At 48.8% G+C, this 24,663-nt stretch overlaps 7 protein-coding genes across 7 annotated transcripts; 4 read left to right on the top strand and 3 right to left on the bottom strand.

Annotated features, from left to right (window-relative positions):
• Positions 1-4,844: 4,844 nt before the first annotated feature.
• Positions 4,845-9,106, bottom strand: VTN77DRAFT_9093 (uncharacterized protein; the record flags this gene model as incomplete). The annotated part of the gene is made up of 4 exons (XM_069425663.1): positions 4,845-8,257; positions 8,315-8,485; positions 8,536-8,791; positions 8,846-9,106. The coding sequence occupies 4 exons, from the start codon at positions 9,104-9,106 to the stop codon at positions 4,845-4,847; spliced, it is 4,101 nt and encodes a 1,366-aa protein (XP_069274230.1).
• Positions 9,107-9,933: 827 nt separating this feature from the next.
• VTN77DRAFT_9092 (uncharacterized protein) lies at positions 9,934-10,283 on the bottom strand (the record flags this gene model as incomplete). Its single annotated transcript, XM_069425662.1, has 3 exons — positions 9,934-9,959; positions 10,027-10,092; positions 10,163-10,283. 3 exons carry the CDS (start codon positions 10,281-10,283, stop codon positions 9,934-9,936), a joined length of 213 nt encoding a protein of 70 aa, XP_069274229.1.
• A 608-nt stretch (positions 10,284-10,891) lies between these two features.
• VTN77DRAFT_9091 (uncharacterized protein) lies at positions 10,892-11,663 on the top strand (the record flags this gene model as incomplete). The annotated part of the gene is made up of 3 exons (XM_069425661.1): positions 10,892-11,121; positions 11,179-11,289; positions 11,354-11,663. 3 exons carry the CDS (start codon positions 10,892-10,894, stop codon positions 11,661-11,663), a joined length of 651 nt encoding a protein of 216 aa, XP_069274228.1.
• A 1,135-nt stretch (positions 11,664-12,798) lies between these two features.
• Positions 12,799-13,877, top strand: VTN77DRAFT_9090 (uncharacterized protein; the record flags this gene model as incomplete). The annotated part of the gene is made up of 2 exons (XM_069425660.1): positions 12,799-13,289; positions 13,361-13,877. The coding sequence occupies 2 exons, from the start codon at positions 12,799-12,801 to the stop codon at positions 13,875-13,877; spliced, it is 1,008 nt and encodes a 335-aa protein (XP_069274227.1).
• Positions 13,878-13,960: 83 nt separating this feature from the next.
• VTN77DRAFT_9089 (uncharacterized protein) lies at positions 13,961-14,457 on the bottom strand (the record flags this gene model as incomplete). Its single annotated transcript, XM_069425658.1, has 3 exons — positions 13,961-13,979; positions 14,050-14,281; positions 14,343-14,457. 3 exons carry the CDS (start codon positions 14,455-14,457, stop codon positions 13,961-13,963), a joined length of 366 nt encoding a protein of 121 aa, XP_069274226.1.
• Positions 14,458-14,856: 399 nt separating this feature from the next.
• Positions 14,857-20,479, top strand: VTN77DRAFT_9088 (uncharacterized protein; the record flags this gene model as incomplete). The annotated part of the gene is made up of 5 exons (XM_069425657.1): positions 14,857-15,028; positions 15,090-15,279; positions 15,337-15,473; positions 15,529-17,605; positions 17,659-20,479. The coding sequence occupies 5 exons, from the start codon at positions 14,857-14,859 to the stop codon at positions 20,477-20,479; spliced, it is 5,397 nt and encodes a 1,798-aa protein (XP_069274225.1).
• Positions 20,480-21,297: 818 nt separating this feature from the next.
• On the top strand, positions 21,298-23,624 carry VTN77DRAFT_9087 (uncharacterized protein; the record flags this gene model as incomplete). Its single annotated transcript, XM_069425656.1, has 5 exons — positions 21,298-22,108; positions 22,181-22,521; positions 22,577-22,727; positions 22,794-23,525; positions 23,608-23,624. The coding sequence occupies 5 exons, from the start codon at positions 21,298-21,300 to the stop codon at positions 23,622-23,624; spliced, it is 2,052 nt and encodes a 683-aa protein (XP_069274224.1).
• Positions 23,625-24,663: the final 1,039 nt, after the last annotated feature.

The following is a 24,663-nucleotide window of genomic DNA, read 5'->3' as shown; positions in this document are numbered from 1 at the left end:
CCCCCCCGCCAAACACAAAGGAAACCAGGTGACTGACTGCAGGGGGTCTGAGACAATGGGAAGGTCTCTGACCTAGGAGATAAAGAAAGACACAGGATCTTGAACCTGAACCCTTTGATTGACACATTCCATTCTTAGGTATATAAAGCCAGGAAACCTACTGATACCAACGTACCTACCTAGATATATCAATTCTTGCGTTCGTTTGTCCCTTTCTTTCTTGGCCCAGGGAGGAAAGGAGGGAGGCTGGGTGGAAGGGCTAGATATGCCATGTCCCTCATTTGATTCACTCACTCACTCACTCACCCAGTCACTCAGTTTATTGGTCTCACACACTTCACCTCCTTTTCATCCATTATTAACAATATACCAAACCCCTTTTGGGAGTGAATGACCGGGAAGATGGATAAGGAGTGTTTGTCTCTGCTGGATCTGGATCATACTGACACTGACTCACCTCTGTCTTTTGACTCTGACTTCTACTCTTTACCTCACCTGAGCTCTCCACTCCACCTATATCTACTCTTTGCCTCCTTTCTACTTTCTACTTCAATTCCCTAACTCCTACTTTTTGTAGGATCTGACTTCAACTCTTCACCTCACCTCACATCTAATCTAATCTCTACTTTCTCCAGTACTTTTTTGTATGATCCACCAAATCCCTACATTAGTCTTTCTGGTACATCTATCTATCTAATCTACTGGGGATCCCTGGGCTAATAATTTACCAAAAGCGGAAAAAAATGTCTACTACTAGGTTCTCAGACAGTCGAGTGCTGGCATACCCATACCAGGAGTTAACTGATTACAACCATGACGAAAACTCTGTCAAGATCGGTATGAACAATACTTGGCTGGTGTCTTCAACATGTCCGACACAAGTCGAAATGTCGCAGGCTCTGTCGCGCCGTAATAATGCCAGTAAATGCTATATCTTCTACCTAATCTGGTTGATTTAGTCAGTCCCAGGATTATTTATACCTATTGCTAATGTATTTATTCTTACTAGATCCATCCTTCAACCGCGATATATCACTCTTTTTCGTGCTACCCAATTGAATTCTACGCGGGACACAGGAGCGGAGCATTATGGGCGCTGTATATATATACCTGTCTGACAGACAGGACGACTCGTCCAATTCTTAGTCCTTAGAAAGAATTAGGTCTTTGAATATGCCGACGATCCGCGCTTCTAGACAGCATGGCTGCATCTAGAGCCCATATGCTCCAGCTCCAGTTTTTGGACACGACTCGATCAGTCTTGACGACATTTCTTATATCTACTTCACATGTTACGATTCTTGGTGGAGCGATCAGGGCCAAACCAACGCTATTCCCTACATCGCGTATATCTTCCAACATGTCAACCAGAAAAGATCCAACAGCTAAAAGGTAGTTGTATGGCATCTCCTTTTTGCTGAATAGAAGATTTCTGACAGAACATACGGGGAAAGTTTAAGCTTGACTGGTATGACATCTGTCATGGCTGGAAGCTTTTGTTGTGGATCTGGCAACAAGTCTTCTAACAAAATACCTGTTGTCACAAGGAAGTATCAAGCCTACACCATCACGAACAGGTCCTCCTGGTAACATGAATCTCGCTAGTCATCTTGACTTCGTCGGAAAACTACATACGCAATAACAATTACCTGGAAAACTTGCCGTGTTCGGTAACAACAGTCGTGATCCAGATGATGACTTGTCGGAAAAGGTCGACAAAGCGTTGTCTGACACCCAGAGAAGGAAGGCACGCGAATCCAATGAGTCCGAGTGATCGGAGCCTTTTGATAGAGCATCTTACAAATGACCCCTTTCCGCAGCAGTCTGTGCTCTATGAACCCAAGTCACTGCCAGTATGGGATCGTGCCATGGATCTCCATACAAATATCCTTATCACTCAAGGTGAAGTAGTCTCCTCAATCTCATACCCAACAGTACGGAGACCACACAAGAGTTGTGGAAGGGGCATCGAAAATTTATGGCTATATCAGCAAAGCTCCCTTCCCATGCAGACGCTTGTGCCCAGTTGAACATATCAAGACAGAGCCAAAGTTATCCCCATCACCAGAGGTTCCTACAACAATACTGACACCTTGGCAAGTAACTAATATTGCATGGATGGAACACCAGGAGGATAGTCCCATACATGGGGGATTCTGGTAGAAGATTGTGGTCTTGGAAAGACTTTAACGGCACTATCTCTTATTTATATTTATATGCCGTCACAGAATCTTCCTACATTGGACGAGTCAGAACCTGAACATCTACAATACCGCCCAACTCTGATTCTATTTCTATGTCCTGCTGGTCTTGTTGATACATGGCTAGGAGAGACTGAAAGTCATTTTGGAACATCTCTGGCGCCTGATGGGAGTACAGATTTAGAGAGACTCCCTCTTACTGGCATGGTAATGGATGTCCGTCAGCGAAAGAAAAATGAATGAGACAAGATCAAAATGGAGATTGAGTGAAGCTCCTACTACCATGGATGGTTCTCCTGTTGTCTGTTGCGTAGCTCAACAACTGCGAGAAGAGTCCATTTCGTCTCGAAATGTGTTTCTATGGCAAGAGCACGAAAAGGGTCTAATCCCCGTTGTCGGAAGAAAGACACATTGCCAGGCATCAAGGAGCTCAAAAATGTCCAGGGGATCTTACATAGTCCATTGATCCACGGACCTCTTCTACCGTTACATTCATTGTCTTCATATGCCACCTGGAGCCTTCGGACAACAATCCGATGAGGAAGATGACGAATTGAGGCCTACCTGGCAGAAATCATTGACTGAGGTCCGGCGNNNTCCCGATCCCTTTATTTTTCACGGGCCTGTTTCTGGCCCGCGCCACGCGCTCTTGGTGCACCTCGTCGTTGAAGAAAGACGCGTTGTTGGCCACGATCACAAGCAGCGGCAGTCGATAGTGGGCTGCTGTCCAGAGCGCTGCCCTACAGAATTAATTTATGATGAGCTGAGATACCAGCATCATATACACAGTGATAATCAATCATTGATTGAGCTCTGCTATCCACACCTTCCGCCCAAAAAGGGGGCATGATGAGGACTATCTCCTGTTGTGACCTGCTGATGCCGGTCTAGTTTGCAGGAAAGATCGGTTATCAAATCAACTAGCAGGCGCATATTATATTACAAAGACTTCTTTGTCTTGTAGCTAGGTAGTATATCTATTTCTGTATAAAATAAGCATTTTACAGGTCTCACTTGACTCGACTGGGTTGAATCTCGAAGAGAGAAAAAAATACCTGTTCTGTTCTATATCTATGCCTGGGAGGGACGTCCCTATTTGGCTCCTAGGCCTAGGTATGTGCATACTATATAAGTAGTCTTTTTATCATCTATTTACTTTCTAGGCAGGCTCCCTACTCATAAAATTCCTTACAATATATAGATTCTCTTTGCCATATTCCTTGCATTAGGTACATGGTATTTATTATTAACTACATTCCAGACAGGCTCCCTACCCATATAATATTCCTTGCTATAGGTAGTTCTTGCTACTGTATATCCCTTAGTAATATTTGTCCCCCTTACTGTCACTGATACATATCTCTTGCTAAATAATATCCTCATATATAATTTCCTACTAGTAATGGATATAATCCCTTTGCAAATTTACATATCTCTTGCTATTAATTAGGGGATAGGTAGATTTTATGAATTTGGTGTGGCATACTTGTAATATCTGTTGCTTTTACAGCCATGTGAGTTCTGACGGTGTGCAATAATGGAAGGTCTTTACAATAAGAATAATAGAGAAGATTTACTATAATAGTAAATCTGGTACAAACATGATTTCAGGCTGAGAGGGTAGCCTGAAAGAAATTATAGTAGGGCGGCAGATGTCATTAGCGAAACACGGGCGTCTGGTCATTATTATCAATCCCCGGTTGCAACCTTGCTAGTAGTTTAGTTACACAGACGCATAGACGCGCATAAAAAATAAAGAATACCTAATGAATGCCATCATCATCATTTGTCATCGTCATTGCACCTTTGTTTGTTAGTTTGTTTGAATGAAGTTGGTTGAAGTTAACTCGTACAGAAAGACAGAAGGACAATGAGTGAGTGAGTGGATCGCTGCCTGCCTGTCTTGCCTTGCCTTTCCTAGCTCTTGCCCAGATTATGGGTGATGAATGCATGGATGGGAGGTTAGGTACAGCTCACAAGGGGTAATCTTTCAGGTTCAGGTTAGAAGGGGTTCTTTTTTTTCTGGTTTTCTTTTTTCTAAAAGGAGTTTTCTTCCCAAGGGACATGACATACTCAGAACAGGGATACAGGACAAGGCTTGGCTTCACTTCACTTCACTTCATGCCACACAAGGTACGATTGATTCTGGTACGACGAGACCGTACGATTGATGAATGATAGCAAGGTGTGAGATGGATGGATGGATGACTCCTCGCAAAGTAAAGTCAAAGTCCGAGATTCAAAAGAGAAAAAAAATGAAATGAAACAAACCCTCCCCGCCAATAATAACACCGAGCGGATTTAAAACCATCCCCCTTCCCTAGCAGATAAAAGAGAGCCTTTCGAAATCGAAATCTGCGAGCACGTAACGTAGAAACGAAACAAGTCGCACGCAGAGGACGAATTCCTTCTTGGTAAAATGAGGCGAGGCTCCTCGGTTCCCGATTGAATCCTCAGAAGACACACAAAAACAGAATGAGCAGACATTACCAGAGGAAGCAGCCGAGATAAATGTGTCTAGCGACTAGCTTTGATGTCTCGAGACATAACTCATTAAGACACGGCCTCTGAAAGGTAGGTGCGTAAAAGATGACCGTACCCAGACAGCATGATTCCAGCATGGATTCTAGTTTTAAAAACCGCTCAGTGAGCTACACCGGCTGGCACACGTGGCCCCCATGACCCTTGCCCGAAACCTCCGCGTGACGAGGATGTGTTTCCTTTCGGGTGAGCACCCTGTCTCTTGGAACCCTGGGATGCATTAAATCCTCCGGACGCATCTCTGGGTTTCGTGTGCTTTCGAGCTCGGAAATTCGACGTCCCCTTCTGGCGCGACCCATGATTTCCTGACTTCTTCGGCAACGTCACTGACTTCGTGTTTTCGCTGCCCGGTAAATGAATCAACACCTGCAAGTTGCCAGAGGCATCTTTGTCGAATAGTCCAACGACGTATGGTTCGATACTGTGAACTTGCATCGGCTTGAGAATTTTGGGACGCAAGCGTGGCGGAGGGGGAAGCGCAGCACGCCAGGCCATTGGTGGTGCCATGTTTGGTACACGAACGACAGGTAAAGATCCCGCCTCCCGGTCTTCAAAGATCTCTTCTTCCTCCTCGACTTCCTTGGAAGTCACCTTACCAGCGTCTTTCTGGAGATCGCTCTCTGTCATTTGAGGGAAAGAGACCGCTGCGGGAGACGGATGAGACTGGACATCGAGGGGTTCCTTTGTCGCAGAGGCAACCGCTAAGATGTTCTTCTTTTCAGTCGGTGCCTTGCCAAACAGGCCGTTAATTCGATCCTGCCACGACGTAGCGCCTGCAGATGGATTAGGAGGGCGGATGGGAGTTGCCGGAGTTGCCGCTACCATAGATGCAAAGGTTGCTGGTTTCGAAGGAGGTGGATTGGTCTTCGGGGGCAGCTTGACAACAGGTTTTGGAGTAGGAAGATGCACTAGCGGTCGCTGAGAGTCACCAGTGAACGCAGGGTGAGTTGAGATTTCCTCTGGAGGTGGCGGAGACGGACTTCGAGCTCGTCCCTCGTCCACGCTCACCACCCGCTTAAAATCAGTCGTAGGAGGAAAGAATCGGGAACCCCGGCCAGTGACATTGCTGAAAGGACGAGAATGATTTTCTGCAAAGGGCAAGCCATCTACAGCAGCATCAAACCCGTGAAGGGGTGGCAGAGTTCCGGGGGCGTCATTGGCTCGCGCCACTCCGATAACCTGCCTTTGACCAGCTTGGTCTCCTGTACGAACCTGGCGCCAAGTCTCGTTGAAGCTGACTTGCAGTGAAGCAGGCCCTTCGTCACGCATCGCGTTGAGTTCACGATGGAACCTTTCACTGTCTTCCGCATCTTTCTTTGCCGCGACGGCATGAAAATTATGCCAGGCCGTGGTAGCAGTTTCAGAAGGACGACGAGGTTCTGCTTGCCAATGGTTGGAATGAGAACCTGGAGGTCCAATCGGCCTTGGTCTAGCGATAGGATTAAAAGGTTCATATGGGGCATGCTTTGGTTCCGGCGACGGAAGAGACGTCGCGAGAGACGGCTGATTCTCTTGCGAAATCCTTGAGCCAGAAAATGGCTGCGGACCACCAATTTTATCGGAATTGGTGGAGATTGGCCCAATAGGCGGCGGCTCAGAAAGACCGACATGGCCACGTAATGGTAGTTCTCGCGAAGCGAACGTGGCAAGATTCCGATCGAACGTGCCATTGCCCAATGTCTTGTCGCTGCTAAGAGGTTTCCAGGGATTTGCACTCGGTGAAGTGTGACTACCAAGCTTGGATCCAGGACCCCATGGAGAATATGAGCTCTGGTTATTATTAAGATTCGCTCTCCACTGTGGGCCTTTGTCATCCAGTGCCGGTTGTTCTCTATGTTGGTCCTGATTCCGGTTGTGGGACGACTCTTCATGTTGCAGTATCCCATTTGGTTTTGCGGCATCGGCTTCAACGTCGCGTGTTGGAGATGCCACCTGCCGATTGGAAGCTCCTGAAGTGGAAGGCTTCTCAGAGGTTCTCTCACTAGTTGCAACAAGCTTCTTCACCGATTCAGGGTGGTGTACTTTCATCATCCCGTACTGCTTGGGCTCTCCAGTAGGTTCAGGAACAGGAGGTTTAGGAGGCGACTGGATGGCTGGAGACGTAGAAGACGGCGCAGTAGGTTCCTTCGTGGTTGGTTTCGTCGCAGCCGGTTCGTCCTGAGTCTTTGATTTCTCCTTAGTAGAGTCCTTAGGCGGTAGAGGCCCTAAAGCTTCCAGCTTCAAGCGAATCCGTTCACGTCGTTCAGCTTCCTCCCTTTGCTCTTGCTCCAGCCTCCGCTGACGAGCTTCTAGCCGTTTTTCCCTCATAATACGTTGCTGCATAGCTATAGGATCTTCCTCCGGAACCTGGGCCCCATTCTGCTCATTTGAAGGTGCTGCAGTATGAGGCGCGCCAGCATGGGACCCGGGAGGAGCGTAGATCATGTTTCCCGAAGTCCGAGGCTGCCAGGGGCCAGTAGACTGCTGATTAGGTGAGACTTCTCGCGCTGCAGCTTCCTTGGAATGTGATGTCTCGCTGGGAGATGTTGATTGCTCAAGCATCCCATTGGCTTGAGAACCTCTCTGTATGTTGTTCCACTTTGAAAGACCATCAGGTCTTCCTAAGGACATGCGACGGCCGTAGCTGCCGCTCCCTCCACTAACGTTTGACGATGCACGCCGTCGAGTCCAATGGCCACCTTCTTGGTTACTCGTCCTATGTGTCTGAAAAGCAGGCGAAGGCTCTGCAGGCCCAGTCTGTTCATTGTGAGTGGGTCGTTGCAAGAGCGAGGGTGTGCGCATCGGCGGTTCGTTCCGCGATGGGCCCTTTCGGGTATCAGTGACCGGTTCATATCTTCCTGACTGAGAGTTGTACAGCTCTCTGGGGCCGTTAGTATGGCTATCCCTCCAAGACCGATTGAAGTCATCTGCGGCGATTTCCCGCGTAGGCATAGATCCGCGAGCGGTATCGGAACCCTGCTGCTCTCTCTGAGGAAAGCGCATGGAAGGTTGTGCTTGGACCGGAGGGTTGACTGGCGATACTTTGTCGACAGGCGGCAGAGGTGCCCAAGGCGATTTAACAGGTGGGCTCTTTGCCGTCAAAGTAGGCTTTTCGTTGCCAACTTTTGATGATGAGCTAGAAGCCTTTGCTTGTTGTTGTTGTTGTTTATCTGCGTTTGCTCCAAGGCGAAGTACGGTCGCATTTGGTCCAACGGTGGTCGAAGACTTGGAGAAAAGGACCTTGGCAGTATCACGACTTGTGGACTGATCTGCAGGAGGTGGAGTATCTTTCACATCCTTGGACCCCTTCGCATCTTGACCAGAAGCCGACACACTTTCAGTATGGGTGAGTGTAATCTTAGTCCCGTCGTTCCATTCAATTGTCTCCGGGGCCCAGTCATCCTCGTCGTCATCAATGTCTGCCCACTTGGCTTCCGTCCCACTCCCGTCCTCTTGGATACGAGACGTCATATGTATGCCGTACTGTTGCTTTAGTTCTTCATCGGTAAGATGTTTTGTAGGTGGGGGCTGCACGGCTGCACAAGTAGACTGTCAGCAACCACCCTACTATGAAATCCCGCTGTTGTACTTACGTCGGTTCTTGTTCCAAACCTGACTTGGGTCCGGACCAGTTCCAGCGCTCTTTAATCCCGTCGTAATAGGCTTGGATGCAGAGTCTCGTAGTCCACTAGTAGTTTTCGCAACCAGACGCGGTCTTGTGCTTGGCTGTGGAGATGCGCTCGATGACGAGGATGATAAGGTTACTGAAATGATTAGTCATAATTCGAGACATAGTTATGAAGATGATGGTTACCTTTATCACCTATTTTCGAAGGAGGAGCAGAACCTGGCGCTTTTGGGACTGAAAATTTGGTGAATGAGACCGGCTTGAACGTCGTTGGCTTCTTCACTGAGCCTGTACGAGTGTGATGTCTGCTATCCGCTCTACTGGTGTCTGATTCAGAACCTCCCAAAGAGCCAGTATCCTCACCACCATCAGACCCTGACGCAACCCCGTTTAGTTCTAGTGCTCTGGTTGCCACAGCGCCTGGACCTTGTTTGCTGCTGTCCTGTATCGGGTTCAGTACTGCTAGCCAGCCGACTCATTTCTCAGGGGAACTCACTGCAGCCGGGCCACCGGAAGGCTTCTCATTCTCATTTTTCTCTGTTGGAGAGGCAGAGACGTCGTTCTTTTCGTTCTTTTCATCCGCGTGCTGCCCAACCGTTGATGAGTCGCCTTGCGCCGTGACTGCATTGTCGCTGATCCCCCCCACGTCCCCTCCAGCAGATTCCTTGTCGGGTTTGCTCGCAGGAACGTCGGAAGGCGAAGGGTCGCCGCCCGACCGGGTTTGGTTTACCACATCGTGACGGGTCTGCTCTGCCATACCAACATGCGAAGCTGCAGGTCCGATGAGGTTAGAGTCAAGATCTCGGCAAAATGGGTGGTGTGAGGGGAGAGAATCCGATGTTCACAAAAGCGCACTAATATATAAATGAAGCTCTGCTATACCTATTGTCAGATATTAAGGATCGTCACGGTAAACTGATAGCTCTCAACGGCCGGAGCCCTGAGATGAAGGGCCAGGACGACCTGATGACGTGAGGCAGAGATCGCCCAACCTACAAGGTTGAGGATGGAACGCTTAACAATCCAGGACCAGTGAAATGGTATAGAGACCAAGAAAATCTTGTAGCGTGGTCCCGAAGGTGTGAGAGGATTGTTGTCGCGTAGAGTGATGATGGGAAGTCATGGAAACATTGGCTTGAGCGGTTGTCATATGGAGCCAAGCTGAAATGGCCGCTTTCGGTTAGCGTGGAACAAAAATGAGGTTGCGAAAGGCACAACGTCCCGGGCAGTAGGCGGTGGCAGATGGCAGCAACTATGTTTAAAGATGGCGATTTATAAACCTCACTGTAAGACTCTTTCTCATAAGAGAGGCCTGGATATAAGTCTTGTGTAAAAATGGTGATAACCTGTTGCCTATGCTATCTACAAAGACCTCACCGTGGGATCACTACAACTGTGCAAACCTATCTTTTGAACAAAGCTCGTAACGTCTGTAGAAAGATGGGAGCTTTGGTCTGCAGCTGTGAGGAGTCTTCTACATGGATTTGGAGATAATTCTTAATCTTCAATCTAACTGGCTTTTAATTCCTGTTTCACATATATGTACAGGTATCCCGCTTCAACACTCTGTCCATCTAGGGATATCTAGTGTGGGTGGTTCTTGTGGTGACCTGCCAAAGAATTGAAATCAGTATGATACGCTCCAGTAGTACCTAAGAGAGGGGAGGGTGCCCGTACGCAGGTGGAAGTAGTATTCCATGCTGTATCCGAGAAGGATGATACCACCGATGACATGGACAAACGCTATTTGGCGAAGCAAAGAGCCATTAGTCAATACGTACCAAAAACTGCAGTTTAGCTTGGAGGAACTTACGCATGGGAGACGGGTTCTTTCCGAAGTAACGAGCCTGGTAGCGCTCAAGAAGGCCGGTGGGCTTGGGCTCAGGAGCGGGACCCCGAGGGAGTTTTGCGTAGAACTTAACTACGCGCTCCATACGGGCAGCATCTTGCGCGGCGCCAATGGCCTTCATAAAGGTCAGTAATCCAAACTTTAGGGACGGAGTCCAGTAGGACAATGTCGTTCTGTCTTAGATCGATGGGCGCAAAAAGACGAATGGAAGGGACGGGACATGGTCGACAGCAATAAAAATCGAGTAGGCTAGACTCACATTCGGAGATGCGATCTATTTAGCAGTTAGCAATCTATTTAATGGCAGATTTCAAGTCAGATTTCCGTGAAACTGTACCTTAGGAGGGATCAAGGTGGAAAGAGCCCGACGGGTGATGTAACTCATTTTGTCTGATCTGCAGCGAGTTAGCCACATGTCAATCGGTATATGCGTGACAAGAAAGTACAATTCCAATTGTGCATACCTCAATTCAGCGGGGAATGAATCAGGAACGATCGACGAGGGGTTGATGGAGGAAACTGTAATGGCTGCGAGGTCGGATTTCCGAGTCTGAGACTCCTTCGGAACCTCATGACGCGCTAACCGCATTGGGGACCTCATCGACCTGCCCGTACCTCACATCACAGCCCTTCTCAACCTGCACAATTGGTCTGTTGAATCCAAGCTGACGGTGTTCCTACCACCATCCCACGATGTCTTTTATAAGAACTCGAAGCGTTACCTGTTTCCGAGCAGGCAGGCTTGCTGCCCCTGTCAACGCTCGTTTCATCCAAACCTCCACTCAAGCGCCCGTCAAGACCACCCCTTCCGATGCGCCGACCACGCCTCAGACTGAGAGCTCCTTGATCAGGAAGGAGAGTGCTTCAGAAGCAATTCCTCGTCATCAGCCGGATTATAATGCGACCATTGACCATGGCACATCGTACGGACTTTCTGGTGTTTTTCTTGAATTTAGCGTCTAATCATTTCTTCTTCGCAGGACCTTCTCGCCTGTGCCGAAGCGCGTTATGGATGGCAGCGAACCGGGTGATGTTGTAGCCGCTGCGGTATTGTCTGGAGCGCCGACAGACCTTCAAGCCAGGACTGTCAGGTACGTTCATTGAAAGTGCGAACCTTCAACCCAGTGACAGTGGCTGAGCATATTGTTTGTCCAGGATCTACAAACCGGCGAAGCCCGCAACGCAATCTGGTACCTGGCATAGCCACCATTGGCGGATGGACTGGGATCCCTTGTCGAAGGGACATCGATGGGAGAATCCCCTCATGGGCTGGCAGTCATCCGCTGATGCCATGCAGGGTACCCATTTGAACTTCAAGACCAAGGAGGATGCGATCCTGTTTGCACAGAAGCAAGGCTACGAATATTACGTCCAGGAGCCTAATGAGCGCAAGTTTGTCCCCAAAGCCTACGCAAACAATTTCCTGCATGAGCCGAAGAAGCTCAAGCACATCAGGACAAAATAGACATGTGAGGTGTTCCTGTGCAGTACCTTGTATATAGCAGCAAGTTCTTTGACTTTTCCATGTGTTTGTTTTCTCTCGATCATTACTCGACGGGAATTCTTTTATAAAAATCAGGAATAGCAAACGGATTGTAACTGTGCAAACGCGAATCAGCTAACCAACCCATTGTAATTTTTGAATTGTCCTTGTTTCCAATGTTTCATCTCCTTTTCAGACGTCCCCCGTTATATAATGTGTCAGGAAAAACATCTCCATGATAATATTTACCACATCTCTATGTCATTAAGGCTAGGGGTTCCAGTCAGAGAACATTCGTCCAAAATATAATGTAGAGCAGAAGAGCTGTTCCCTGTCTGCTAACTGGTAGTCTTCAGGAATAGCCAAGACAAAAGAACAGGACAGTCAGAGTGCATCCCTCACAAGGTATGCTTCGAGAAGGCCGACCTCCCCCGCTTATTTAGATTCTCTAAATGAAGGCTTGGCAAAGAAGCAGGCTGGCAGGTTCTGGTGTAGCTCCAAATTCATTGTCATGGGAATAGCATATTGGGGGAAAAAATGACAATTAGTAGCATTAATGCTGGTTACAGGTGTCGACAGAAAACCGGTCCAGGTGAAATATAAGTTGGCGACTATAGTGGAATGGTATATTTGTCGGTGAATAACTACATCTCTCGTCTGGAATGGATATCGTCCGAAGGGTGAACTTCTAAGTCGCCAGCTTTTCCAACTAGGTTGTTTATCTCCTCTGAGCAAGAGGTCTGCTCTCGAAGCCAGGCCAAGGTGAGTCGTATTTCCCAGTTCCCTCTTCCCTAGTTAGTCATAACATCAAGGTACATTTTACGAACGATGCTAAAGGCAACAAAGATCTAATTAATATTAAGCCCTGTGAGGCTAGAGAGAACTTCCAAGGTTGTTCAATACAGAAAAGGAAGGTTGACTTTTCCTACTGTAGTCAATCCGCCAATGCCAGGCACGGCCAGACGCCCCGCCACCCCGCCAAAAATCTATCGCGGTTGCGATAAGATTAAAAAACTGGCGACTCGAGTCCGGCGAGATTTTGCCCAGCACATCTGAGCCGCTCTTCAATCTCCTGCCCTATCGTTTATCTTTTAATTTTTAGAAGGGAGTAATCATCATGGCTTCGTCTGCAATCGAGGCCTCTGAGCCTCTGGATCCCACTGTCTCGGCTCTTCGCCAAGTTCTCACCTCCGAGTCCGAACCGCTTGCCCGTCGATATCGCGCTCTTTTTTCTCTGAAGCACCTTGCTTGTCTGAAGCCACCCACTGAGAAGACCCTTCCTGCGATCCAGGCAATAGCGGCGGCTTTCTCGTCTTCGTCGGCACTTTTGAAGCATGAGGTTGCGTATTGCCTCGGCCAATCCAAAAACCCTGATGCAATTCCCTACCTGCGCCGTGTCCTCGAAGATCGCAATGAAGACGCCATGTGCCGGCACGAAGCTGCGGAGGCACTTGGAGCTCTGGGATATGCGGAGAGCTTAGACATTCTAAAGGCCATGAGAGACGACAAAAATGAACCGGATGTGGTCCGGGAGACATGTGACATCGCCGTCGACAGAATCCTGTGGGAAACGTCGGAAGAGAGAAAGAAGGAAAAGCTAAAACCAAGGTTTGCTTCTAAATATACGGCACTATTTAATTAATTTCCAACTGACATGCTCTGTCTTCTCAACTCAATAGTGACTTTGCTTCTATCGATCCTGCTCCCCCGCTTCCCATGTCAACCAAAGAACCCTCAATTCAGGAGCTGGAAGCGACATTGCTCGATACTAAACTCCCCCTCTTTCAAAGATACCGTGCCATGTTCGCTTTGCGAGACCTTGCTTCCCCGCCAGACCTGCCTACTGCGGTCCCAGCTATTCAAGCGCTGGCAAAGGGGCTGAAAGACCCATCCGCACTATTCAGGCATGAGATAGCTTTCGTATTCGGGCAGCTGAGTCACCCAGCAGCAATTCCGAGCCTGACGGAAACTCTGAGCAATTTAAATGAAGTTGGTATGGTTAGGCACGAAGCCGCCGAAGCTCTTGGTAGCCTGGGCGATGAGGAAGGTGTGGAAGAGACCCTGAGAAAGTTTTTGAACGATCCAGTGCAGGTCGTGCGGGATAGCATCATCGTGGCTCTTGACATGGCAGAGTACGAGAAAAACGGTGAGAAGGAGTATGCGCTGCTGCCAGATACCGCAGTCTCTGTGGCCTGAAGATGACTTCCCAAAAAGTCGGAGTTGGTTGGCTGCATTTCGTTTGTACTTGTGGCATTATTATAGACCCATGCACATGCATGTTAATTGTTAACGGTCTCCCTGTGGTGATTGGTTAGTAAAAAAGTTATTAGAAAAAGTTGAAATTAGAAAGAGCAGGCAGATAACATACTTGTATCCACACACACATCTGTAAAAAACCGTGCTCCCTTCATCTGCACTACGCAACTGGGCTGTCGTAAAGAACATCTCTTTTCTGCCACACTTGGCACATGTATGTTGAGCAAGAGCCTCGGTCTTTTTGTCTTCAGCAGTCAAGGTCTGAACTGCGGATCTCTTCGATCTTAACGCGGAGGGGAAAGCGTTCGGCTTCGACTCAGAAATGATGGTCTGTGGACCAATATCTGAGATAAAAGTCAGCAATTAAATATCGTCAGTTGCCCTTAGAAAGTGAGAAGAACTCACCTCTGTTTCGAGCCCCGCAAACGTCACATACGAGGATCGCATTCTCGTCACCAGTGGATTCTTGTAAAAGATTCCCACAGTCGGTACAAAAAATCAAGGACCCAATTGCAGACATGGTGTCTAGCTTAGGTTTTTTTTTGTCCTGTTTAAATCTTCAACTTGAGGAAATCGTTATGAAAACGTAGAGAATCTTGGCGGCTTTTGATCCTTCTCGGAAAGATTTGCACTGCTTAGAGCTGCCTGCGGGTGCCTGTGGTTCTAAGAGGCCAACTCCGATCGGTGGAGCACAGCGCGGCAAAAAGCCCTTGGCCGCATCTTATTCCGCGCTTGAGAGCGGCAACAGTGCATGGTTCATTGAACATGGATCACAAAAGACTAGTCGACAATTCTCCCTGACTGATCACCATGTCTTTTGAATCTCTACATTTGCAATGCCATGTCTCTGAAGAGAACACGGGTTTCTGGTCTCACTGAGCTTTCAACCGAGTGTCCAGCTTGGTAGGAACACCACGTCATGGACCAGGCTCCACCTCCTGCTGTGCATGTGGTCATCAACGGCCATGGACAGCCTCAAGCGTATCACCATGGATGCCCAAACGGCGCTCAACAGCGCCTCATGAAGCCTCTGTTGGTTGATGAGGCGTTACAGTATTCTCCCATGTCGAGTGCTCCTATCTTTGGCTTAGGTCTGGTTGATTTCACCCATCCTTCATCGAGCCTTCACTGATGATAGGTATTGTTAAACAGACTCGATACTCCGTCCTGACATTGGCGGACCATCATCCACCAGTTCGATCGGATATTCTCGACGAGCAGGACGTAACCTCATTAATGACCTCGACAGTGAGACTCGCTTGGGCCTAGAGAATTCCACTCAACTGAGCACGGCTCGTGAATACCTGCAGCAATTGCTTGACGGTGATCAGTTGACGGAATTGTATGTCTGCCCAACGGCTCTTATGAGATAGCGGATATTTACGTTAATCGAACATAGTAAATTTACACTTCCGGCTGGTACAAAGAGTTTCGACAGTTCATCCGCCTCCGTTGCTGACGGTACCCGTGGGATTCGTGGTAAATTGGGTCCGTTTGCCAACATGGTGCTGGACGCAACAGACATAGCATTTCGCTGTAAGACATATCTATCTATATCTGTCTAGGTTTATGGAGCTGAGAGGAACTGCAGATCCGACGCCCAGTACACCGGGCCCGAAGACAACCGCTGGCGGACCCAATCAAACGTTCCTTCCCACCCCAGTTTCGTCAACGAAGCCCGTACCTTCCTCGAAAGGGGGCATTCCTACCGGGAATCAGTCGTCGACTGCTCCTTACAAACAGCCACACGAAAAGTTCTTACAGCCGTCTGTCGTTATTCCCCCGCTTTCTCAGCATGCCGAGTACGAGCCGCTTGATGGCCAAGGGTCAGCCAAGAGAAGGAAGCTGAATACTGATGGCGAGAACACCGTTCCAAGCTTCCGATTGAAAGACCAGAAGGAGGAAGCGGACGCCGCTGTACTGAAATTACAAGATCTTCTGCACGAGATTTTCGAGGCAGAGGATCGACTCGAACCGGATACCTCTTCAATGACAGTCGTCCAAGAATCCAATGCAATGTTCAGAGTCGCCAACGCCCTAGAAGTACACGGTCCTATTCTTGGCCCCGAAAGCCACAGTCGCCTCCAAAAGTCCATACAAAAGGTAGCGGGCTTTGAGAGACTGCATGATATCCCCTCGGAGTACTTGGCGCGGATCCAGAAGCTTTGTGAGGGGCCCATATTATCCGCCCAAGCACTGGATCTGAAGCTGGATGATGCTTCGAATGATACTGAGACGCAAGATTGGCTGCGCAAGCTGGAGGATATGCACAATGTTCTCTTGGCCATTGGAACCCTTCTCCACACCATGTCTGGTCGACGGAGCGAAAAGGATCTCTGTCCCGAAGAGCTCATACAGGCTGTGCCGAATGCTCTCAACCAAGTATTCGACCACTGTATCATTCCTGCTGTTGAAGCCCGGCCCTCTGATAAGGAATCGCGGCTTTTCGAGCTCGTTTCTCGAGAAAAGAAGATTGTTGGGAGCCTAACTCATCAGGCAAGGAAGTTGCTCGCTCTTTTGGCCAATTTCCTCTCACGCATTGATGTGTCTGAGGGGGTTATCACTGCAACAGAATTCCTCGCGACGAAGTTGATTTTCGTGGAAAATGCCCACAATGACAGAGACTCTGCCATTGGTTATCAGAAATATGAATCTGTTCGGCGCGCAGCAATGGATGTGCTTGCTAAAATTTTCTCAAAATATCCTCTTCAGCGCCCGTACATTCTGGATGAGATCCTTGTTTCTTTAGAGAAACTTCCGTCCACTCGCCAAAACGCAAGACAATTCAAACTCATCGACGGAAAGAACATCCAGCTTCTGACCGCACTGGTTATGGAACTTGTTCAGACTACGGCCCTAGAGACACCTAAGTCTAAAAAGCCCAAGGCCAAGCGTCGACTTCCAATTCTGGGAGATGTCGAGGACGACGAGCTAGTTGGTGACAACAAGGATGAGGAGCAGAGTGATTCCGAAGATGACATGCTTGGCTCCAAAGTGTCACTGGAACGCCTTGCGAGCCGGGTAGACAAGCTGTACGACAATGCGGTCCGCAGCGCTCAGTATATTGTCAAGTTTATTGTCCAACGTGCAATGACCTCGACGAAAACTGGTGACCAGCCGTACCGGAATATTCTAGATCTCTTCACTGAAGATTTGATAAATGTCCTAGGCTCCACTGATTGGCCGGCGGCCGAACTGTTGTTGCGCATTCTTGCTTCACACATGGTAGGGATTGCGGAACTCGACAAGAGCCCTGCAACTGCAAAGAATATGGCACTTGAACTGTTGGGTTGGATGGGTTCTGGTATCTCCGATCTCACCGCAGCTGCTCAGCACATGATCCCTGCTTTGGATGAAGCGGATAGTGGCCTCGCCGAGTATCTTCGTCAATTGTTTGACGACCACTCGAGGCGTGCGTTGCATGTCCAAGATCTGGTCGTTGCAGACGGCCCATATCGAATTACGCTGGAATACCTACAGGATCGAGATGTAGATAACTGGCAGCTTATCAGCGCACGAGGCTACTACACCGTACAATGGGCGAAAATAGTCTGCACTACTTATTATGACTCGGATGACAAGAATGAAGTCGAAGATCATGGAATCGATGAACTGCTTTCTCTTTTCCCTAAGCTGCTGTCCGACTCGAAGTGGTTGGAGACTAACAGGTACGTGCTTGAGGAGTTTCGTTTGCGCTTTGGAACTTGCTAACATCTCACAGTCGTTTCAATAATGTCTCCACCACTCACGGAAAATTTGCTTACATATTGACAGTGCTGAATATGGGATTTTGCAAGGCTTTCGACACCATCCTCAAGGTCCTTTTGAATTCTATCACTAGTGATCAAGCCAAGGTACGGAGTCGTAGTTTGAAGAGCGTGATTACCATGCTCGAAAAAGACCCGAGTCTTCTCGATCGAGACCCTTCTGTGATGCGAGTGATTCTCAGATGCGCGACTGATGCTTCACCCATGGTCCGCGACTCTGCGCTTTCTCTGATTGCGAAGTGCATCGTTTTGAAACCGGGACTTGAGGAAGAAGGATGCCGAGCCATACTTACCTGTGCTGCCGATCCCACGGCTGGTGTTAGAAAGCGTTGTATTGCGCTGCTGAAGGACATCTATTTGAAGACTACGCGGAAGGACCTTAAGTTGGCCATCTTGGATAGCCTTCTTCAGCGCACTAGCGACTACGAAGAAGGTGTAGCAGTACTTGCTCGTCAAACTTTTGAAGAAATATGGCTTTCTCCCTTCCACAGCTCCATAGACACTCTCCAGGAAGATACGAAGTCGAAGGTTGCCCTCGCAGAGCAAGTGTCTCTCATTGTCAATCTGATCCAAAGGAGCGACCCTGCCGTCGAAAGCCTAGGAAGTTTCCTTAAGAAGATACTCTCCGATGCTCCCAAGTCAATGTCCTCGAACTTCAAGGTCTGCAAAGCGATGGTTGCCAACATGTTCGAAAGAGTGGTTGACGACTCCGAATCTCCTGAAAAGCTCAATCAACAAGCTCTTCTGCAGACCATAACAGTGTTTGCAAAGGCGAATGCGAGGCTTTTCAGCCCAGATCAACTTGAGACTCTCCACCCTTATATCGGACATTTGGTCACTGGAGAGGATCTCTTTATCTTCCGATCAGTTGTTGTGATCTACCGCTGTGTTCTTCCTTATATTTCTTCGGCGCACAATACCCTTCTCAAGGAAGTACAGAACGACCTTTTCAAGAGCGTGGCAAAGCTCGCCAGGGCGGAGTTGAACGAGGTCATGGCTTGCCTTTGGACGATAAACGGGGTTCTACAAAATACAGAAAGACTGGTAAAGCTTACAATATCCGTGCTGAAGGGCATAAACCAAGCCAGGGGTGTCAATCTCTCAGATGGCAGCAAGACCGATGTTCTGGGGCGTGCTCGGAGCTACGTGCGAATTGCTGGCTGCGTAGGGCGACATTGTGACCTGGAGAAGTTCGCACCACATTTCAAAAACGCATTCCCTTCCTGGGAAGGGGGTTCAGTTGCAGGTTTACTCGTGGACTCTATACTCCCTTTCACTCATCAAGGCCAACCTCTTGAATTGAGAACCATGGCCCTTGAGAGTCTCGGCTCTATCTGCCAGTCGTGGCCTGCGCAGTTCAGTCGAGAAGAGCCAAGGCGGGTGTTGTCATCCGTATTCAAGGAGGATAATGCAAACTTGCAGAATATTGTCCTCCGAGCGTTTTCCGATTTCTTCGCTATCCATGAAGGAAAATCGGAGAAACTGGTTCAACCGTCAGCAGACTCTGCTGACCCAGAAAGCACCACTAGGTTAGGAGCTTCCTTGAAAGCCAGCGAAAATGACGGCGCCGCGGCCCTGATTGCCCAGCATTTCCTCCAAGACATGCTTCGGGTGGCCCAGTCAAGACAAGATTCATACGCCCTTACTGCTATTGAACTCATTGCAAGTATCAACCGCCAAGGCCTCGTCCATCCGAAGGAGTGCGCCGGTGTCCTGGTCTCACTGGAGACTTCAACGGTTCCAGCGATAGCTAAGGTTGCGTTTGAGACGCATAAGATGCTCCATCAACAATACGAATCCATGTTCGAACGAGAATACATGCGAGCCGTCCAAGAAGCTTTCTATTATCAACGCGACGTGGTCGGTGATTCGAGCGGTGCCTTGGCGCGTCCATATACTGCCAAGCTTGCGCCGTTGTTTGAGATTGTGAAGATCAGCAACAGCAGATATCAGAAGAAATTTCTCTCCAATCTGTGTTCGAAAGTGAACTTTGAGTTGAAGGATCTCGACGTATCGGGGAACCCGCCGGAGCATCTCCTCCTGGCCAGATTCGTATCTCAGAACCTGGCCTTCTTCGACTACGGTCAGGTGGCTGAACTTCTTCCCACCATTGCGTGTATGGAGCGTATCGTGGCTGCGACTGGTACTGTCGTGGCTCATGCGATCGAAACGGAAATATTCCCGACCAAGATCGAGCCTGTCAAAAACGAAGAAGAAAACGCCCCTCAGCCTGGTATCAATATTCCGATGGATACTGCACCGTTGCAGATGGTAGACCCTCATACCCTACGACAGCTGGCTACTGCGGCCGCTATTCTGTCGATGCTATGGGAAGCCCGATCACATCTGCGACGGCAGTATGGAATCAATGCCCATGTCCGTCAACAAGAAGCCAAAGCGAACATAAAAGAGTTGAATAAGGCACCAACAAAGGTTCAGGGAGTCACAGGGGATAGGTTCTGGGAGGCGATCTCCAAGAACATGGCCTGCTTGGACAGCGAGGAAGCCATGCGGGAAAAATGCCGCGATTTTGCAACGCTTCTTTCCATTGACGATGAGCTGAAGGTTGCTGGTGACGATGACCTGGACCGAGACAGCCCTGACGATGGCGCAGAAGCAGATGAGATGGGTCCTGCCAATGGAAACAAACCTATGAAGAGGAAGAATTCGCTTTCTGGCGGGCTGCCACCTAAACGCCCCAAGGGTAGGGGCCGAAATAGCGGCGGCAAGAAACGAACTAGTTCTGAACCGGAGGATCCGCTAGGTTTCGACTGATCTTCCAGGTCCATGCCGGTTTCTTTAGGGAAGGCATAGAGGTATACTGGCTTTAGAATTGGGAGAGGGCGTTGTTATCAAGGGTCGGGATGGAATGCGATTCATGGAGTTTCCTTTTTATTTTCTGGTATCTCTTTCGGGAAAAGGTGTTTCCCAGGGTTGTACACCATATTTACATTTACACTCCCAGGATGGACCTTACGGATTCTAGGAGCGGCGTTGCTTTCATGGTCTTTAGAAAAAGCAGATATAGATTTAATCATTTAATAGCTTCTAGCAGGTATGTTTTTACGGTGGGGTGATGGCCCACCAGGGAACAATGGCAAAAGAAGTTTCTCATGACGTAAACGCTTGACTAAACATGCAGATAAATTTCTCTTTTTCCATTTCCTACAGTAAGCTCTAAATATGTCCAGGATCCTTGCGGGTGCCTGACCCGCATTTTCCGTGCCGTTCCCTGGCTCTGCTATCCTCCTGCAGCCCTGCTCATCAATACATTATTATCGGCCGATCGGCAGGCTTCAGTTACTCCGTATAACTTATGAAGTCACCGGCAACCCCGGCCATCACGTGCTGCAGCCCCGGAGATGACGTCGCATTGCTTAGTCGCAAGTTACAACGCGGCATCCCGGCACGTCCTTCGCAGCGTTTTTTCTCTTCTCAGCGTGTTCCATCGCTCCTTAATTACCGTTGATACCCGGCGCAGCAGCTTCGTTCGTTGAAATTCTTGGTCAATGGCTTGAGCATAACTGTCCTTGATGATTGACTAACGATTGTTCCTGCTTCACCCTCCGCTTTCTGTTATCTCGAATTTCGCAATGCAGACAGCTGTCCGGAGGGCCCGCCTGGATGGCTTCACACGGAAGAGCATTGGTTCGCTCGCTCGTCGCCTCAATGGCCCTCAACCCTCCATATCCTTGAATACGGCGACACAACGATCTTTCCACTCTCCCCGTCTACGGCCCGCGAAGCAATGTCTCCGTCTCCGGCGGTCCCCCATCGCCGCCATATGTGTCCGCCATAAGTCAGATGCGTCCAACAAAATTCAGAAACGGCCAGTCTTGAGGGCTCTATATCATGTTTTCGCGTACTGTGGCTTTTTCATCATTAGCAGCGGTGTTATTGTTCTTGCATTCTTTATCTACGATGCCTCCACATATCGCGAAGAGCCCAGCGTAGAAGATATTCCCGTATCGGAATTGGCGTTGAACCCAAGACGAGGTGGACCCAAGAACCTGCCCATCGCAGAGAGTCTGGTGGATGATGAGGACTCCGATGAGAAGCGGGCGCTGAGAGACAAGCCCAAATTGGTCATCCTCGGCACTGGATGGGGGAGTACCGCCTTGTTGAAGACCCTTAATCCTGGTGACTACCATGTCACCGTTGTGTCCCCGGTCAACTACTTCGTGTTTACGCCAATGTTGCCCTCTGCCACCGTCGGTACGATAGGGTTGAAATCGCTGATTGAGCCTGCCCGCCGGATTGTGAACCGTGTAAGGGGTCACTTCCTGAAGGCTCAAGCAGAGGATGTGGATTTTTCTTCCAAGCTGGTCGAGGTCTCTCAAGTTGATGCCAACGGGAACAAGCAACATTTCTACCTGCCGTATGATAAGCTGGTTATCGCCGTCGGTATGCTCAGCTCTCGTTTCTGATCGTGGGAAAAAAAAAAAGAGGATATTTGCTGACCATAGACTTGTTGAGGCTCTGTAACCAATCCACATGGCGTCAAGGGTTTGGAGCACTGTCACTTTCTGAAAACAATCGACCATGCCAGGGAGATCAAGGCTAAGGTCACAGAGAATATGGAACTTGCGTGCCTGCCCACTACATCCGACGAGGAGCGCAAGCGACTGCTCTCCTTCGTAATATGCGGGGGTGGACCAACAGGGGTTGAGTTTGCAGCGGAGCTCTATGACATGGTGAATGAAGATCTGTTGAAGTCTTTCCCGAAGATCCTAAGGAATGAGATATCTGTGCATCTTATCCAAAGCCGGAGCCACATTCTCAATACCTATGACGAAGCTCTTTCCAGATATGCAGAGGTACGTTTCCTCTGAAAAAAAAAAGTAGACATACTAGGAGTGCTAAGTCCAGGAGGCTCGTTTTGCGCACGACGCGGTCGAAGTTTTAACCAACTCCCGAGTCAAGGAGGTCCGGCCCGACAAGATATTGTTCACGCAGATGGAAGATGGCAAGCTTGTAACAAAGGAGATCCCAATGGGTTTCTGCCTGTGGTCGACCGGAGTTTGTGAGTTTCCAGTACAAGATGTTTTCCATCCATCGCTACAAACTACTGACGATCATCCCGGGACAGCTCAAACCGAATTTGCTCAGAGGATTGCGAAGAAGCTCGCGGGGCAGAACAACAAACATGCTCTCGAAACCGACTCCCATCTGCGTCTGATCGGAGCACCCCTGGGTGATGTCTATGCGATTGGTGACTGCGCCACTGTCCAGAACAACTTGGCTGACCATCTCGTCACGTTTCTCCGTACGATCGCGTGGGAGAAAGGCAAAGATCCGGAAAAGGTCCACCTCACGTTCAAGGAATGGCGAGAGGTGGCCCAACGGGTGCGGAACCGTTTCCCTCAGGCCGCCAGCCATCTGCGACGGTTAGACCGGCTGTTCGAACAATACGACAAGGACCTTTCCGGCACTCTTGACTACGACGAGCTGCACGAGCTGCTCGTCCAGATCGACTCCAAACTCACCTCCCTCCCAGCCACCGCCCAGCGCGCGAACCAGCAAGGCGAATACCTGGGCCGCAAATTCAACAAGATCGCCGAGGCCCTTCCAGGCATGAGGGCCAACGAAGTCGACTACGGCGACCTCGACGAGGCCATCTACAAGGCCTTCAAATACAAGCACCTGGGCAGTCTGGCGTACGTCGGGAATGCAGCCATCTTCGACTTCCCCGTCCTGAACTTCAGCGGGGGCCTGTTGGCTGTGTACCTCTGGCGCAGCATCTATTTCTCGCAGAGCGTTAGCTTGCGAACACGCATCCTGCTTGCGATGGATTGGACGAAGAGGGCGTTGTTTGGTAGAGGTATGATCTTGGCGTCTAGTCTGCCTTCTTTTCCCCCCTTTTTGGTTCTTCCTCGATGGCTAACATTTGACTCCGGCTCCAGATTTGTTGAATTTCTAAACGTATCATGCGCTTTTCGTGTTTCTTCTCGCCCTTTTTTTTTCTTCTTTCAACGGACGCAGGCTCGTCCACATGATCCAGGCTCGTTGGCTGTCTGATAAGTAAGAGTTTTGATATTGGGTTGGCATCAGTATCGTTATCGATCAGCTAAATTTTAGATGTTTATGTCGTTACGCATTGATGGATGGATGGGTCAGGTAAGGTCAGGTCAGGTCAGGTCACCTGTGTTGATTTTTCGACTTTAGAAATAGGAGTCAGTTGTCTTTTTCTTGCCAGCAAATTTCCTTTTTTTTTTTAGGGCTTTTGCTTTTCACTTCCCCCCTCCGCCCTTTCGTTGCTGTTATCTAGTCTAGGAGGCGCGTATGCCTTCGTATAAGATCTATATATACATTCATCCATGTACAGGGTGAATTCAGTCTGCATAACGCAAACACTGCTTTGGGATATGGAACACGTCTCTTGAATGGGAGTTTATTTCTGCAACTAGGTAATAATTAGGTGCCTTTTTGTCGAGTGCAAGGTGCACGCTTTCGTTTATTTTTTGTCGGCGTTCTTTGTGTATGCTCACCACCCATGCCGGATGCAGAAAAGTCTCCTATCACTACCACAAAGAAACCGGATCTATTTTTGATCTCTTTGTCGCCCTACAAGCACAAATATGGGCTCAAATCCCTCAGAAGACTGTTTCTAGCGTGCAATGCCGATTAGCTAGTATGCTACTATCAATTTGAATCCAGTCTTGCTCCATGGTTGATTGCCTGTCACGCCAACATTTTTTTTCCAGTTCTGATTGATTGTCGGGGTGGAGGAGGTATGTATTGTACATTTTATTATAACGACAAACTTTACAAACGGCAACGATAGCAGAAATCGATAGCCTTGCATATGCACATTGATTCATTGGGAAAGCTGTCCTCAGATAGATTAACTGATATTAAATGATAGGATAATAATAGGATAGTATATTTCTCGTAATCTCACTAGAAGACTTTTCAAAGCACAGTAGTGAAAACCCTTCGCCATTCCACTGAAAAACCGC

This window comes from Rasamsonia byssochlamydoides (genome assembly GCF_041956645.1).
Source record: "Rasamsonia byssochlamydoides strain NRRL 3658 unplaced genomic scaffold VTN77scaffold_81, whole genome shotgun sequence".
NCBI classification, from domain to species: Eukaryota; Fungi; Ascomycota; class Eurotiomycetes; order Eurotiales; family Trichocomaceae; genus Rasamsonia; species Rasamsonia byssochlamydoides.
This window is presented reverse-complemented; position numbering and strand designations above follow the sequence as displayed.